The sequence below is a fragment of the Semicossyphus pulcher genome, unplaced genomic scaffold (assembly GCF_022749685.1).
Source record: "Semicossyphus pulcher isolate SPU_LCO1_2020_fin unplaced genomic scaffold, fSemPul1.0.p SCAF_9, whole genome shotgun sequence".
In the NCBI taxonomy this organism is placed as follows: Eukaryota; Metazoa; Chordata; class Actinopteri; order Labriformes; family Labridae; genus Semicossyphus; species Semicossyphus pulcher.
The window spans coordinates 31,791,172-31,808,656 of record NW_027211770.1 but is presented as its reverse complement, the minus strand read 5'-3'; the positions used below and the strand labels follow the sequence as shown (position 1 = coordinate 31,808,656).

Sequence of the window (17,485 nt, the reverse complement as noted above, 5' to 3'; positions counted from 1 at the left end):
TGTTTCATTGTTTCTGCTCTGTCAACAACTTCAGCTTCAAACCTGCTGCTGAAACACTGTGAGAGGCGCCAAGGATTATACTGCATCGAAGGTACTTATGCCACATAGGGAAAGTTCTCTGTTTCAAGTTACAGTTCTGAAATGAAAATGTTCCCTCAGTGCAAGTATTGAAGTACAATCATGAAAATGTATGAAAATGTTCTGCTATTATATATTCTAGTATTAGATTGTTATGACTCATACATGAATGTTAAAGCAGGATTTTATGTTGGAGCTCATTTTGAACTGTTAGAACTGTAACTGATTACTCGATTGATTGTTTAGTTTGTAAAAATAGTGAAAAATTGCGTCACAATGACCGAGAGCCCAAAGAGACACTGTTAAAATGTTTATTTGATCCATCTGAACCTTTAAATTATTACAAAAACATTCAAATCAAGACTTCAGAATACACACCAAGTGATGAGCTAATTATTACAATTATATACTATGTGTGCAAAAACAAAAAAGATATTAAAGGTATCTAAATCTCTCAGATAAACTGGGATCATATTTACAGCAATTTCATTCTTATTTTGACACGCTTGTTATGCTTTTATTTTGAAGCCGGAGCTTCAAGCTTTCCGGTGCTATTACGTGTCTTTTGACGCAGCTGCAGCTGTCAGACAGAAATCGAACTGTCTGAATGAATTATCGCTGTTTGTGGATGTTTTAACACGGACTGTCTTCTTAATACCAAAAACAATAATCTGTATTAAAAGAATAAGTAAAATAAGAGTTTAGTTTTGAGCGCGTGCTGAAGTAAATCTGGGGTTAAACGGTGTATTAATACTTGTACTGTTGTACTAAACAAGTATATAGACAGTACATTGTAATAAGTATTGTAATTGTCCAGTGTAGCTGCTATACAATGAGTTTGATTACAAAGTGTATTGATCTACTTCCTGTCTTTATTCTGTGACATAAACAGTCCTGCTGACATTTAAACACATCGCTGAGTGTTCCCATGAAAACTGCTGACAGCTTAAATCAACACAAGGAAATCTAAGTCGTTAATTTATCTTTTATATTATAAACAGTGTATCTACATTCATACACAGTTGGCTGCCACATAGCTTCCACTAAACTGGAGTATATTAACCTTACATGGAGACTTCTTAAACCAGAAACGGCTTTTTTTCTAAGAGCCACCAAACTCCATTTACAAGAACAGTGATTTTACGTCACACTCCACAGGAGTTGCTGCCTTGATCAGTTTGTTTGTTTATGTTATTGTGGGACTTTAGTGTTTTAAAAGGGTAAGTTTGGACAACAGAATATTTGTCTAACACACAACAAAACACACACAAACACAACTGACTGAGGCAGCAATTCTGTGGGCTGAGAAGTAAAATTACTGTTTTTGTCAATGGAGTCTGGTGACTTTGCAGAGAGCGATGGACCACTTTTGTGGTTTAAAAAAAAATCTTCTTCCTCTTTAACAAAAATGTCTATCTCTGTAGGGATCATTTCTGTAATGATGACTTTGATCAATATATGAATCCCCCTTTAATTGAGTATGATTAAAGTGTGTTAGTAGTTATTTTATTGTTGTGAAGATATAATATAGGTGTATAAAGAGACAGAGACAGAAGTTCCAGGTTTCATTTGTTTATTTTCTGGAAAATAACGTGACGGTACAGTCTCTTTAAAAATCTCTCCTGTTAGCTTCAGAAGCACCTCTGGTTTGAAAACAGATTCATATGTACATGAACACACTCATTAACATTCCCTGGTTATTTATTACAAGGTTTTACAAATAAAAATCTGGATAAAACAAAGTGAATTTATTATTCAAATAAAATGCAAACAGACGCAGAGCGCTCAGTTTTTATCCTCCGGAGCCTAAAAACATGAAAACTAACAAATAACATTAATAATATGAAGCAAATTAATATCATACAACAATACAAAATATGAAAAAATATGAAATATGGCCTTTAACTGATCCCTAATCTGCACACACGCACACCACTCATGCACACTCTACCGCGCTGGTCAACAGCTCCCCCTACTGGCAGAGTCTGGAACTGCATGTTAACTCACAACTGCTTTATTGCATAACGGCAAGATGCTTCACTCTCTCTCTTTCTTTCTTTCTTTCTCTTACACACACACACACACGCACGCACGCACGCACACACGCTCGCACGCACGCACGCGCACACACACACACACACACACACAGGATGACGTCAGTGTCAGAAACAGAAAAACCCAGATGGGTGAATGTGGGATGTTTTTTTAAAACGAGTTTTTGTTTCGTCCAAACTGAATCTTCGACCTTCTGAGTGACGCGTGAGAGTTTCAAAATAAAACGCGGGTGCTTTTAACATGAATATCAGCTTACTTAAAAAGGGAAAAAAACTTAAAAGCAAACAATTTAAAAAGATCAGATATTTAATTTTTTTTGTCCCTTAAACTTTCTTTAATCGACTCTAAATCTCATTTCCAGACTCCCCTGATTGAACTGATCTGGTTTTCGATCCATCTGAATCATGAACGTCGTTTTTCTTCTAGAAAGATAAAACTGATTGTAAAGAAAGTGCCCTCATGTGTACTTTAGTACATTTCACTGCAACAATATCCTGTAACAAGAGTCGTTCAGTTCACCGTGTTTCGGTACGAGAAGTGTTTTCATGTTTCAAAGAGCTTCAGGCATTCATGGAAAACACTAACCAAACATATTAGAGAGACATATTTAAGGTAAGTCTTACATTCTTTCATTAAATACACTTAATATATCTCTGGGAGGAAAAGTACAGAGGGGCCAGAAATGTTGAAAATTCAGTCAAACTTTTAGTAACTTATGCTTTTTTTTGCACATTTATAAAGTCCTTTAAATATCTCTTTTTATCTGATTTATGTGTTTGACTTTATTGCAAACATTTCGACCTTAATCTAAATATTTAAACTTAAATGTCAAATGCAAATGAAAAAATTCTTCCTGCCATTAATTCTATTTATTCCTGGTTGTGATAATCTTCAGTCTGAGAAGACAAAAGGTTTGTGGGTGGAAACATCAGTCCGTTATTCTTAAAAAAGACTTTATTGATTTTAAATAATTTGTTAAATGTTGATTTGATTCAGAAGCAGGCGGAAAATTAATGAAAAACTTCAGATTTTAGGGCTAAAAGTCCTGAAACGTCTTCGCAAAGACAGATCTGTGCCGCGTTTTCCAGGTAAAACGATGAATAAAGTAACACCTTTATGAAGTCACTCAGAGCTTCACCTCCAAACTGCGCCAGAACAGACACCAGCTGAAGTAACTTGAATTCTCCGTCCTGTCTGTAACTTTATCGCAGTAACATTTCCATCCAACATGGCTGATCGATTCAACGTCCCCACCCGCCCTTCAATCACCTCCTGGTTCTCCAAAAACCACATGATCCACACTAAAGCTCCTGATTCGAAAGTATTTAACCTCTCTGGCCGGAAACTCGTCGGCTGCCAGCGCTGACAAGAAACCAATCTTCAAATAATTACCCCGCCAAAATAAGATCTCACGCTGCTCATTCTCTCCTCCACTGCAATCTGAAGTTTCATAACAGACATGACGAATCCAACACGGCTCTGCACAGAAACAAGAGTCTAAAACAGGCTCAAAGTCACAACGTCTCAAACTGCAGGACGGAAATCTGCCCTCATGAAAAACTGATTGATTGATTGGCCCGAGGACACAGATATCATTAATATCATTGATTGTGTTTTTTCTTCTTCTTTCAATAATAAATGTTCTTCAGTTTCTACTTGGCTTCTTTTTCAAACAGCAAGAGCCGCTTAAAAACAAAAGTAATAAATATAATACAAAAATGTTTTCTGATCATGTTTGCCGTGTTTTTTATCTGTTAATAACTAAATTTGGTTTCTGCCGTGATGGAGGGGCTGTTCCGTTTCCACCTCGGTCTTAAAACTCGTGAAGAAACAAATCTGAGTTTCTCCTTTCGTTTCCAAACTCGTCCAAACTGACAAACTTCCTGCGACACCAACGTCCCGTTGTGCCGCCGTCTAAATCTCGACCCTCGGTAACTCAAAGAAAACAACTTGAACTGAACCTTTGATTGAGAACAGTGTGTCAGTGGGGGGGCAGCAGACGACATGTCGCACACACAGTAACTGTTGAAGCTCACACAAACACATGCAGCTATTTTCAGCTGGTTTTTCTCCTCTTAAATATTCTGTTTGTTTTTAATCTGAGAAATTATTTACATTTAATATTTCGACCACTTTGGATTTAAAAATAAAACTTCTTTATCATCAGAATAATATTCATAATAAGACTTGTTTTTGTTACATAAAAATATGTCACTGCTCCGCCTCCACCCCTGGGCGGGGCTAAAAACACAGATGCAGCAAGTGCAGACAGAGAGGGCGGGGCTAATGGCTGTCAATCACAGTGACTGGGCTTAAAGGGCAATCCCGCCAAAATAAACTGCATTATGACCGTGGTCGTCTGTATGAAGACGACAAAGTTTTTCTTTATTCTGAATCTTGTTTTTAATGATTTAAAGTTTCAGCTTCTTCAGACGTTAAAACGTCCGACTCAGGCACAGGAAGAGGAGCTGCAGGGGTTAAACCGTGCAGCAGAACACGTGCAACACGGGCTGCAACTAACCATCACAGTTATCATTCATGATACATTCGTTTGATTCGGTCTATAAATGATCCAAAAAAAAACGTCAATCACAATTTTACAAAGCTCCAGATGAGATCAGGCACACGCCACTCACCGAGCACGGAGCAGAGACGCTTCGACGACCACTAAAAAAATCACTTCTTGTTGTTGCTGTTAGTTGCAGCCCTCGATCCGTATCATGATAGTGCAAATTAAATTCTCCTCTGGGACTTCAGGTTTCTTTAAGAGAAAAGACTTTGGTGGACTTGCCCTTTAAAAACTTGACCTGAAGGACGATAAAGCAGAAGCCTGAGGGGCGACTGCAGCTGTCGTACGAACATCTGACCAGCATGCAGACTGAGGTCAGGGTTCCTCCACACGTCAACACAAAGCTGAAGAAGCCTCCGTGCTGGGGAAGCTTCCAGTCTGCTTCTGACTCTCTCAGCCTCCTCCGTCTCTCCATCACCTCACAACACATTCAGCTGCGTCATTGAAATGCATGATTTACTGTTAACAATGCAGCCAATCCACACATGACTGCAGACATCTGATGCATGGAGAGTGCATGTGGAGGAGACTGACGTGTAACAGGCGCTCACACGCAGACAGCAGCAGGCACACGAGGCTGAGACGCTCTGAACCACAGCGTCGGGTCTGAAACACGATGCCGCAGAGCTGCACGCGTTCGTCTTTGCATCTTTGCGATGCAGAGAAATTTGGAACGCCGACACTGATCACCATCCAAGGGTCTGAGAGGACGCAGGAAGTCGTTTAAGCATAAAAAATAAATCCTCAGAGGTTGTGACTTTCTCTTGCAGCAGCGTGTTTCAGACGGCGGCTCAGTGACACAAACTCTCGGAGGAAGTTTTACAAATGAGGCGCGGCTCGCTGGCAGTGATGTACAAAGATGGACTGATTGTGATCAGATAGGACGCCTGTTCCTCACACGCTCAGCGCCGCTCCGCGCTCTGAATCATCATGTTTTGTAACAACTGAAACAACGGAGCTCAGATTCGGTGACTCTGGCTGAATTTTTTTGGATGTTTGGGTCAGTTATTCTGGCGGTTTCAGCCGACTTCCCTCCCAGAAATTAGGCCCTACAGGTCGTCTGTTTAACAGCTTTTTATGTCAGGTGGCGCCCTCTATTGGAAATCGTTATTATGACGGTAGCAAAGGAGGAAGTCACGTATGGAGACGAGAAGGGAGGCATGTTCAACCATAACCTTCTCCTCAACGACGTCCTGTAAGTTAGTCGCTCTCCGTCTCACGTGAGAGACAGTGAGGTCAAAATCTCTTTATTTCTTTATAACCTCAAAAATACTTTAGATGCATCTTTGGGAAAGGAAACCACCGATCATTATTAACAAATAAACCTTTGAACCCAAGTGAGCGTGGTTTTACCCCAGCTGCAAGTGTGTTTACATCAAGCCACCAAAGCTGTGCTGACTGGGAGCTGAAACCTAAACGTTTCTGGATGTGTCGAACTGCTGGTGCAGAGAGCTCTCAGACTGACTGAAACGTTTGCTCTGAAAAGACGACTCGTGTGCACATTATCACGAATCCACGATTGTTTTTTCCCTGAATCGTCTGAGACGCTCGAGCGTTACGAGGAAAGCGTCCGATCTGATCACAGATGATTTAAAGGTTTAAAGCTGCTCGGACTGGACAACAATCACTGGGGACATTCTGATTAGTCAGTGGCTTAAAAAGAAGCAGCATATCTGGGGCAGTGTATCACTCCTGAGGGGGCTTTAACTTTAACCTGCCTTTCACTTATTGAAAATATAGTTTCTTCTGATCTGTGCACCGGAGTGCAGGCCAGTTTGGTGTGAGGAGAATCTCACAGCCTCTCTCAGGCTGGTTACTTGACATCTGTGACTTTAAGAGAAGGAAAAGCTCTTCATTTAAAAATACATACACCTCTAAGTCATGGCTAAGCTCCTGTCAAAGTGGCTGATAAAGCAGAGGAGGTCAAAGGTCACCCGACTGGCCTCTGACTGCCGGTTATTTGGGGTAAAAGAATCCAAACCAGTCACACGTCGTCTCTCCTGTGAAGCTGAGGGAGGTTCTGCACAGATTGGGATGCATATTTCTTTTCAGGATCTTCCAAGCGTTGCTGGTTTTTACAGACGGTTTCTTACATAAAGCCGACGTCACGTGAGCGGTTTATTCCTGCGTGTTTGCATTTACGCGAGTGCATTTTTCATTAACATGCAGATAAGACTCGTACAAGCTAATGCCTAAAAGAGAAGCATCGTCTTGACTTCAAGCTTTGCGAGAGCGTTTTTCAGTTAAGTGCCTTCGACAGAAACTCCCCCTCCTCCTTCAGTTCATTCTGACCTCCGACAGAAAGTCATCTCCGGTCCTTCATCGCGGACAAAAAGACTTTCGGAGATTCAAAACCCACATCTCGCTCTGCAGACCGTCTTTATGGGGGAGTGGTGAGTGGCCCGGTCGTCTCCACCTCTGTCCGGGTGGGCGCCTATTTCACCGATTCCCGCCGAGCTCCTGGAGCAGAGGGGGGTGCCGGGGTCACTTCAGCCGGTCGGATCTAAAGGAGTCCTCCACAGCCGGGTCGGCGAGCATCAGGTCGCCGTCCAGCATGTCCAGAGCCAGAGGGTCCATCCTGAGCGGGTCGTCCAGGGAGAAGGGGTCCATCTCAAAGCCGGGGACATGAGACAGAGCGCTGGCGATCTCTTTAGACAGACCCGGCGGTGAGTCGCCTGCAGGGATGGAGGGAGGACACGGAGAGTGGCTTACATCCTTTTTTACACGTTTAAACTACTTTATACCATTAACACTCTTTGACACCCACCAGTGAGGATGATGTTGGGCACGTTGTGTCGGCCCTCCACACCGCTGTAGTTCTGGTTCTGGTTGTTGAGGAGATGCTGGTCACCGGGGTCCTGCATGTCCAGGGACCCCTGGGTGTTGGAGGGGTACTGGTTCTTGTCGGGGATGCCGCAGCCCAGGCCGCCGTGGTTCAGGGACAGACAGTCACCCTGGTTGTCTGCAGAGAACTGGAGCAGAAGAGATCCAGATTTAAAGAAGGACGTACATGTAAGGTTTGATATCGCTGCTGTGAGTCTCCTTCAGTCTTTCTCACACGTACAGACGATTAAAAACCTCAAAGAATCCAAAGTTGTTTGACTTTGGTGGTTTAATTGTTTACTTAATTGTTACTAAGACAATAAATGATTAACACACAATAAATCGAACAAAGTAAGTGATGGAGGCGGCGGTAGACCAGCAGCTCCGTGTTCTGTAAAATCCTTGTTTTTCTGAATGGAGTCTGGTGTGTGTGCAGAGAGCGATGTAACGTCTGTGTGTGGTTAAAACAATCATCTTCCTCTGTAACAAAAAGGTCTATCTCTGTAGGGATCCTTTCTGTCATGTTGTCACACACTTAGAAGAACAATCTGAGCCTGAAGAAATCTACTGGAGACACTCACACACTGTTTGTACCCATCAGTTATTTAGACCCCTCTTCTACATGCTGTCTTTCAGGTAGCCACAGATTTTCTCTTGCCGACTCTGACAGGCTTTAGAAAATGCTTCCATTTGTCATTTAAAAACAAAGAAGCAGAGACACGAGGAGTGACGGCAACAAATGCGGCCACCAGGCGTCCCCATCTGATTCGGCCAGAGGAAAAGAAATTGATATTTTTGTCCTACTCGACTGTAAACACCAAATCATCAGTCCAGACAGCAGCGACTGACATCATTCTCCCTCCAGCCAGTGGTATTCACACTCCGCGATGACATCATGAGAAAGGTCTGTGTTACCTGCTGGTTGGATTTGCCCGTGAACTGCAGACTCAGGTAGGGGTCGTCCAGTAGAGAGTTGAACAAGGCATCCTGGAAAACATGAAAAACAGATCACAAATGGTTTTATATTTTAATGTCATAACACTCAGGCGGAGCTATGCTAATGCTCCAAACAACACTTAATATTACAGGTAACTTTATACTTTTGGATCCTGCAGAAAGTTAGTTAAACGCCCTTTCAACAACCAATAGGATCGCTCTCTGCAGCACCAAACAGGAAGTAGAAACCCAGGTAGATCATAACATGGAGAGAGGGTATAGTTGGATGCTTGCTTGCTATTAGCACACGGTGTTAGCATGGCAGCAGTTAGCTCTGGTGAAACGGTGGAAGTTAGAAGAAATGCCTCGCTAGCGGCCTGCTAGCTTGTAATGCTAACCCAGCTAATGATACAGCGCAGATAAGACAAACCGCTGCACACACAAGAGCAGCTGTGGTCAAAAGCTTCTTCTGTTTCCTAACGATTCCTCCAGGAGCATGATGGGAAATAATCCCAACCGGAGTCTAGTTGTCGTCTTCTTAAACGTGACCCAGTCTCTGAAAGATCAGTCTCTGAGACAGAAGAGGGGGTCAGCCTTTTAAAGGTCTTCTTGTGTGTGACAGGCATTAGGAGCCTCGTGTGTGAGATGGAGCTCTGCAACAGCCTCATCTCTGTGTTTGAAGGTGATTCATTACCGGTGAATCCCTGATGCTGCAACATAAGAAGCCCGGAAACCTCCCGGTGACTCCCGTCTGTGTTTTGAATGGGAGCTCAGATATCAGAGTCTCTCTGTGCACAAAGACTTCTCCTCAGCAGACCTCTAAAAATAGCATCAGGTGCTTTTTCATTTCACCTCAGCATGACATCACACTCACTGAACACGACACCTGCAGCTCAGGTACTCAGAGAGGAGGTCAGACTTTCATATCTGTGCTCGTTCATTAGCATACTTTTAAAATTAAGCCTTTAAATATGAATGAAAACGCTAATTTATGTGTTATTTTTGCAGCACCAGAGGACATCTGCACACTAACACATAAATACTCGTCTAACGTGTGTTAGACATCTAAAAAAACATCTGTCTGTCTGACTGAACTGAGTGATCACACAGAACACGACAAAACGGATAAGAAGGATTCAATCAGGTGATCCAATAAGACATTTCCTCTGATTGAGGCATCTGCAGAAGACACTGACTTTGTGCATGAGAGAGAAACTGATTAAAGCTGCTTAAATAACAACATCCTGAAGTCCAGTCGCTCGTGTTGCTGCTGTTCTGGAAGATTCTGTGCGTAAAGATGCAGCTTTATTTCCCCCTGCGATAAGAGTCTCTGAGTTTTCATACACACTTTGTTTCTTCTCTGAACTCTGTTTTCCAAAAACAGAATGCATGCCTGATTTTAACGCGTCATGTTCGTGATAAAAGCTTTGCAGTCATGGAGTTCAGTGTGCCTGCAGATGATGTTTACAGGGAGACCACCGCAGACGCCGAACAGACTGAAGCTTCTTTATGTGCGATGTTGATGGAAACAGTGCAGCACAAAAAGCAAACTGTTGCTTTAATGAGGCCGGACTGAGATAATTGTCTTTTTGAGTTAACAAAAGAAAGCTGCATTTTAGCTCCTTCTGTGCACAAGTAACAGTCCTGCAGTGGACTGTAACCAGGCTGACAGCCACAGAGCGAAGTAAGTGGAGCCATAGACTTAAGGCTGGGGGAACAGAGGTCCAGCAAGTGCACCGACTGAGAATAGGCTTCAGTCAGCAGCTTGTTGATCAAGTAAACTTTCTGCAGTCTTCGTTGCGGTTGTTAGCTGCCTCCCACAGCTAAAAACAAGCCGGTTGTGCTAGCAACAGCAAGCTTTCTAGACCGGCAGACATAAAACAAGACGAGGTCAAAACTACATCAGGTCAATGTGCGCTTTTGTGGGCATCACTGGAAGCTCGCCTCTTTTTACCACCAGCCAAAACCCGCGGTGAAGATGAATTGTGAGTCTTATCGATCTCTGACAGCATTATTAACGTCTCTTCCTGCAGTAAAAGTCACAGGCATGGAGAGGAAAGTAGGTCAACACTTCCGGTAGGCTTTTTCAAAGTAAAAGTCCGATCTGGAATTCTAGCTCCCCTCGTTTGTACACAATGCTTTTATTTTGAAGTGTTTCCTGGGCCGTCGTTGTTATTTTCACTTTATTTGTAACTTTTCCAGGAAGTGATTTGATGGATAAAGTCACTCACAGGCTCCTTATTGCAGTTCCTGCTTAATTTTCTTTGAAGTAAAAACGTAGTCATAATTCTCCTGCAGGCCAGAAGTACATCTGTTAGTAAAAATAAATAAATAACATCATGTCACAGAAGGAGCTTGGGTGCGATCTGTTCCTCTCTTTCTCTCCGTCTCTCTGTCTCGGCTCATACGGTTGTTTTCGCTGTGTGTTAACTAAAGTCCCGTTTCTAATGTAAATAAGATCGCTTTCTGTTCAGACCGACCAACAGACACCTTTAAAACAAAGACCAAAACAACCCGCGCTGCGGACATGGTGAGGACAGCTGACGAGCAGCGGAGGAGCAGCCCCGCCTACTCCCCGAACAAAGTATCCAGAGCCATGAATCAATAAAGGCTGATGGATCCATGAGAACGAGGCTAATCAGATACCAAATACCTTCTTTTGTCAAAACAACAATCCTAAACCCAAAGACGCTACGTTAACCGTCAGACATGACAAAGAAAAGCAGCAAATCCTCACATTAAAGAAGCTAAAACCTGCTGCTGCTTGGGGCCACTTGACCTTTACTCTTCTGCCACGTAAGGGTCCCCACAAATACATTAAAATAAAAGATTGTAATGAAAATGTCCGAGCAAGATACTGCTAAGACACAGGACAGATAGGTCATGGGGTTTGGTGTGTGCAACACTTTTTTATAATATAACTGCAGTACGCACTGTGGCCTGTAGGAGGCAGCAGCAGGGTTTGAGATTTCAGTGGAGCTGTGAGGGACAAACCGGCTCCACATCAGCAGCTGTGAGTGTTTCTGTGAGTGTTTCTGTGAGTGTTTCTGGAGTAACTCACGTTGTAAAGGTCGGTGGCCAGGTTGTGGCTGATCTGTTGGAGCTGAGGGAGGCCGCCGGCTCTGTGCTGCTCCGCCAGCTGCTCTGCTTCCTGTTTGACGTGACACTGAGAGGACGACAGGTTCTGGACGCACTGATCCATCGCCCTCTCGTTCTTTATCAGCTGCGTGTTCACTGTGTTCATCTGCTGCCCCATCGGCCTCTGCTGCTGCACAGAAACACACCATCATGTCTCTGCTTGTGTGTTGTATTGTATAAAATTGATAAACTACACCAATCAATAAATCCGGACAAACTTACCGTTCCAAAGTGCTGCTGCATGTGCTGGTTGTGTGTGTTTCGTAGGTTCTGCAGGTGCAGCTGCTGCATGGCCTGTGACTGTTGCTGCGGCTGCTGAGCGTTGGGCCGCTGCTGCTGCTGGAGGCGGTGCAGCTGTTGGTGGTGATGTTGACCCATCTGGGAGGGCTGCTGGCCGGGCTGGGAGCCCTGCAGGCCGGGGAGAGGCTGGTGGGAGACCGGCTGGTGCTGGTGGGAGACCGGCTGGTGCTGGTGGGACTGGCTGAGCGGGTACGGAGGAAGCCTCTGGTCCAGAGGCAGTTTGCTGGTGTCCAGAGGGACGCCCTGTGGGGGGAGGGGGGGGATGTAGGGTTGGATGTTAGCACCTTTCTTACAGGTACAAAAAGTTTTGAATCGCTCCAGTAGATGTTCCAACGAGCAGCTGCTGAGCAAGATGCTTTTTTGAGACCAGGAAGAGATGTTTTATCGCTCTTTTTTTTACCTTGCAGTGTCTGAGTGAGTTTCGATTATTCACAGGTTTAAATAGACTCTAACTGTCTGGCAAACACATCTGGCATTTCTTTCTACAATCACTGATTGACATACAGTATATCTAGATACTGTCTGAAAATGGCCTCTCTGTCCGTCTCATCTGTAGCTTGGTAGTGAGGCTTATTTGTGTGTTACAGGGACAGAACAATCCCTCCTGAAGCAAACTAACATGACTGTATTGTAGTGAGTGACTGAGCAGATGTTGTTACCTGTGTGATGGAGGACAGCGTGGGGGAGATAGTTGGGGAGAACTGTTTGGAGTGATGCCTCCGTGCCTCCCCTCCCATGGGCAGGATGAGCGGGGAGAGCTGCGCCCGCCTTCGTGGCGACGTGCTGAGCGACGGCTGGCCCTGCCCGCTCAGCAGCGGCGAGTAGGAGGAGGAGCAGGATCCGGAGCCGCCCACGCCGCTGCTGTAGCTGGGGTTACTGCTGGACACCGACTGCAAGGAGGAGTTACTGAGGGAGGAGTGCAGCGATTGGCTGCTGAGGGAGGACGGCAGGGAGGGGGAGGAGCTGAGGGACGACTGCAGGGAGGGGTTGCTGAGCGACGAGTGCAGGGAGGCGGAGCTCAAAGAGTTGGAGAAGGAGTGGCTGCTGAGCGAGGACTGGATGTTGGGGTTGCTTAGGGATGACTGCAGGGAGGGGTTACTGAGCGTGCTCTGTAGGGACGCCATGAGACCTGAGGAGGCAAAACAGAAACTATGAACACAAGCGTACGCATCATAAATACCTGGGCTGTGTACAGGTTAGCATCATGATATTTTGTGTTACACACAGATGCCAAGTATTGTTCTTTTATGACATAAATGATCAAGGTTATGAAGCATTCTCATTTTGTTCAGTAGATTTTAATCGTGCGCATGCAGAACAGCTTCAGTCTGAACCTTCCCGTGAATCTTCACTCAGCAGCCACAGGTGTAAACCTTCCTTTTGTCCCTGTGGCTTCAGTCTGAAATAGCCCGCCTGTTCAGGGACTCGGCTCCTCCCCAGGTGATCTCAGCAGGTGAGAACATCAGTTCTGTCCCTGAACACACCCTGCTACCTTCACTGTCACTGTTCACCTCCCTTTCAAGCAGCCTTACCTTACTTCACCTCTCTGCTCCCTCCCTTCTTCACTCCTCTGTGTCTTTTTATACACTCAGTAGGTCAGGTTCAGCCACAGTCTGAATCTCATGTCTACTTTCTGACCTGGTTTAGCACTTAAACCAGGAATAACACACAGGGCATAAAAAAACGACCTCTGTTCAAGGACAAAACTGCATCAGTGCTATTGGCAACACAGAAGCCAAACCCTCTCTGTCGCCCCCTGCTGACTGGCTGCAGTATAGCCCATAAAGCCCGCCTCCTCCATGTTAACAGATGGGACATGAGTCAAACTATAAAATCAAAATACATGTTGACAAGTTTACTTTTAATTAGTTATTTGATGCTATAAAAAGGGGGTGTGGCCTCATGATTGACAGCTCTGTGGACAAATGGGGCTCCTGCAGCGTTCTGTTCCCGAGTAGCAGAGTAGAGGAGGAACGGTGAGAGGAGACGTAACTAACACTAACACTACAGTCATTGAACTTTCCATCAGCGTGAATATCTGCTTCAGACCGACACAAGAAGCTGTTCTGCTGCAGACTGAGCCCACCTGAGGGCTCCAACACGCCAAGGACACCTGAGGGCTCCAACACGCCAAGGACACCTGAGTGCTCCAACACGCCAAGGACACCTGAGGGCTCCAACACGCCAAGGACACCTGAGGGCTCCGACATGGCAAGGACACAAGGTTAAAGTGTGTGTCGGGTAGAGGAAGGGGCGGGCCGATCTCTACTGCACACACTCTGGATACAGATGAGCAAGATGGCGGCGCCCGCTCCGGGGGGGTTTAGGCTTCATTTTGCACAATGAGAGGAGGAGGAGGAGACGCGTCGGCCTTCTTTATATACAGTCAAAGGTCTGGACCAAAGAGGTGGACTGAGAGACCAACATTTCCATCACTGGGTTGCACTGGAAGATCACCTGGTAAAGTGCACATCATAAGGGCTGATTGCTGGCTGCAGCCAAGCTGCTAATGAGGCTAAAAACAGAGTTTTCTTCCTTTTTACTCGTCACTGAGCCGACTGCAGATTTCATTTATGATGTTCCAGTTTGTGAAAGAGCAGCTGCTTCCGTAAGAATTGCATACTTGTGGCTGGACTGAATTCTGGGTAAACTTGGTGCAACAGAGGATGCAATCTAATCACTAAAATCTCTTATAAATCACTAAAAGTCTTATTTACAGAGATTGATTTGGCCTACAGGTGGCGCTGGAGGAAAGTTTACATAAATACAAACACACACAGAGATCCAGTAGGGAGCATGAAAGTCAGTGACAATCTGCTCGTTGCTATTAAAAACTAATTCCTCACACTCTGCACTGGAAAAAGAAATCTCACTAGTCTCACATATTCAGACTAAAAGTTGACACTTGGTTTCCAGCTCGGCCTTCCCCTTGTGGTTCCAGGTGACTCTCCCTCCGTCCGTACTGTCTACAAGTATAAAATGCTCATGGTGATCCAGACTCTGAAGCTGAGGTTGAGCTGACAGCAGCTTCCTGTCTGTGGTTGGTACAGTCACCTCACAAACGATAAAACACGGCTACATTTTCCGACTGAAAAAAACCCTCCCTTTTCTCTCTGTAAGGCTAAATTTAGAGCGCCGCCTCGCCGTACATTCCCCTCCGTTTCATCTCAGTCGCTCTCACCCACATACTTCCTCAGCTAACCTTCACATTAGTCACTTAGCTGAAGCGTTTAGCCAGACAGGTTTACAACAACAGAGCAGGCAGGCGGCTCGGGGTCCAGCCTGAGGACACTTCAGCAGCTGCTTAAAGAGGAACTGAACCTTGACTTTGGTTACAGAACAGTTCCTAGACAGAGATCTGTATATCTGCATGTTGAACTGAGCTTAACACTCGAGTGCAGACAGAGACAAAAAGCTAAACTTAACATAATTAACATAAAATGGATTTTCATATTTAAAAATCAACAAATTGCACGAAAAGACCCAAAAACAACAATCGATTTATCCTAGAAAAACATGGAAGACGCACAGAAGGGATTATTGGCACCTATATGCTTATAATATCTTACACTAAAGATGCTGATATTTCAAACTGTAACAAAAAAATGTTTTAAAACATTTAAAACGATGTCCTGAAGGCAGGTCATACTTTAACCGTTCATTTGCACCCACCTTGTGTGTGGTGGAAGTTGCCGTTGCCTCCCTGTGTGTTGGCGGGGTTGATCCCCAGCTGAGTGAGGGTGGAGGCCAGGTTCCCCGTGCTGCTCCCCCCGCTCAGAGAGGAGGATCCTAGGTAGCCGGGCTCGTCCTGGTCGAGAGGCGTGGGCAGGGGTGAGGGGAAGTGGAGACTGGACAGGTCGGGCAGAGAGCCGCCGGTGTTGAGGGCCGAGGGGACGCCGTGAGCTGGTGTGGACGGCTGCTCCGGAGACGTAAAGATACTGCGAGGAAACAGAGGAGGATCAGATCGTCCTGCGCATTCACACAGCCTGGAAATCTGATTGTCAGAGGCTCGATAAGTAAGCAGTTTCAGTTTCAGGGGGTGCCGGTTTAGCTCAACGGTTAAATCGCGCATCACATATACAGAGGCTGTGGTCGTCGATGCAGCAGCCCTGGGTTCGACTCCCACCCTCAGCCCTCTGCTGCGTGTCGTCCCCACTCTCTCTTCCCCGTTTCCGACACCATCCCTTGTCCTCTCTCAATAAAAGGCCCAAAAAATAATCTTTAAAAAACTAATTAATGTAGTAGTTTTAGCAATAATGACATGGGCTCAGAGTTTAATCTGCATCGGAATGATCCGGACTGGGAAATCCCATTTTTGGCTATCCAGGATCAGCTAATCAAGCTTCCTGTTGTTCTGGTTTTTCAAAGTAAAACTGGATTGGATCAACCTGATTCAGATACAGACTAGCAAAGATTATTAAATCCAGATTATGAGAGCTCTAAATGGGACATCGTACAACATACTTTGTCCACAGGGGGCGCCAAAATCCACACAATGAAAGTTCCTCACAGCTGCTTTATGGTGGGTTATTTTATGAGGACAAAATCCTTTATCTTTTAACAACCCTAACCTTGACTGTCACTGTAACGATAAAGTCAGTCAAGTGCAAAATATAAAACGTGTAGACTAAAAACTATGCTGTAGAAATGTTGTTTAACTAATCTAAACGTTTTATCACATGTCGCTCCTGAAGCCTGAAGCCTCCCTCTGCTGGGATCAGGATCATCCTGATGTTTGGATCAAAGTTTTCCCAGTCCGACTCAAAAGTCTGAAAACAAACTGGAGGTTTGATCTGATTTGAAGAGTTTTTTCTCTTTTGCAGAACCCGTTCGAGATTTGATCCGATCCATCAGCTTTAATCAGATAAGGTTACTTTAGAACGACTGGGCCCTGATCAGCAGTCAAATACAACTATTGCTCCCTTAACCCTCGCTCTGTTTGTGTCCTCTTTGTTTATGGCTGCGTGCAACATCTTATTTCTGACACTGTTTGTTCGGGATGAGACACAAAAAGCAACAGAAGCAGCAGAGCACTGATCACTGCCTGCAGGGAGTAAAGAATCCGATCTTTGACGAAACACTGATTTAAGGGATTGATTGAATTTCAGACCACACCAAAAAGATGTACAACAGTGGTGATGACATAATGCATGCATAATGTGATGTGTGTGTTTAGAGTTTATATCTGTGTTTTTAATAGTTTTAAAAGTCACATTTCCAGCCTTAGGACATAACATTTTAAGATGACAGGGTCTGGACTTTAAAGGCTTTCTTCTGAAACACTCGACTGGAAGAAAATACGAAAAGAAAAAAACGCCCCAGAAATCCTGTTACGACCAAAGATCCTCTATAGCAAAGATAACACAGTACAAGCTAGGCCAATCGTACGCAGAGGTATACACTTCATGTCTCTGAGATGGGAACGCTCCCCCCCCTTCAAATACAGTTGATAATAAGAATAAGCCCATTAATCGATTTCCAGGTTTTTCCAGGACTGGAAAACTAGTCTCTAAATGTCCAGGTTTTTCCAGGACGCGTGGGAACCCAGAATATGCTGACTTTGGGGGAAAGAATCCACCTCTCCCT

General features: G+C 44.7%; 1 protein-coding gene across 4 annotated transcripts in view; it reads right to left on the bottom strand.

Annotated features, from left to right (window-relative positions):
* Positions 1-2,194: 2,194 nt before the first annotated feature.
* Positions 2,195-17,485, bottom strand: part of LOC138584045 (CREB-regulated transcription coactivator 2) — a 40,621-nt gene continuing 25,330 nt past the window's right edge. For 2 of the 4 annotated variants that reach the window (XM_069656163.1, XM_069656166.1), the window contains 7 exons: positions 15,572-15,837; positions 12,559-13,028; positions 11,822-12,142; positions 11,523-11,729; positions 8,441-8,512; positions 7,470-7,674; positions 2,195-7,377 (listed from right to left, as the gene is read on the bottom strand). In XM_069656163.1, coding sequence (XP_069512264.1) covers positions 7,187-7,377; positions 7,470-7,674; positions 8,441-8,512; positions 11,523-11,729; positions 11,822-12,142; positions 12,559-13,028; positions 15,572-15,837 — 1,732 coding nt within the window. In that variant the 3' untranslated portion in view covers positions 2,195-7,186. The remainder of the gene's footprint in view (positions 7,378-7,469; positions 7,675-8,440; positions 8,513-11,522; positions 11,730-11,821; positions 12,143-12,558; positions 13,029-15,571; positions 15,838-17,485) is intronic. The other 2 variants (XM_069656164.1, XM_069656165.1) reach the window with 2 other exon arrangements.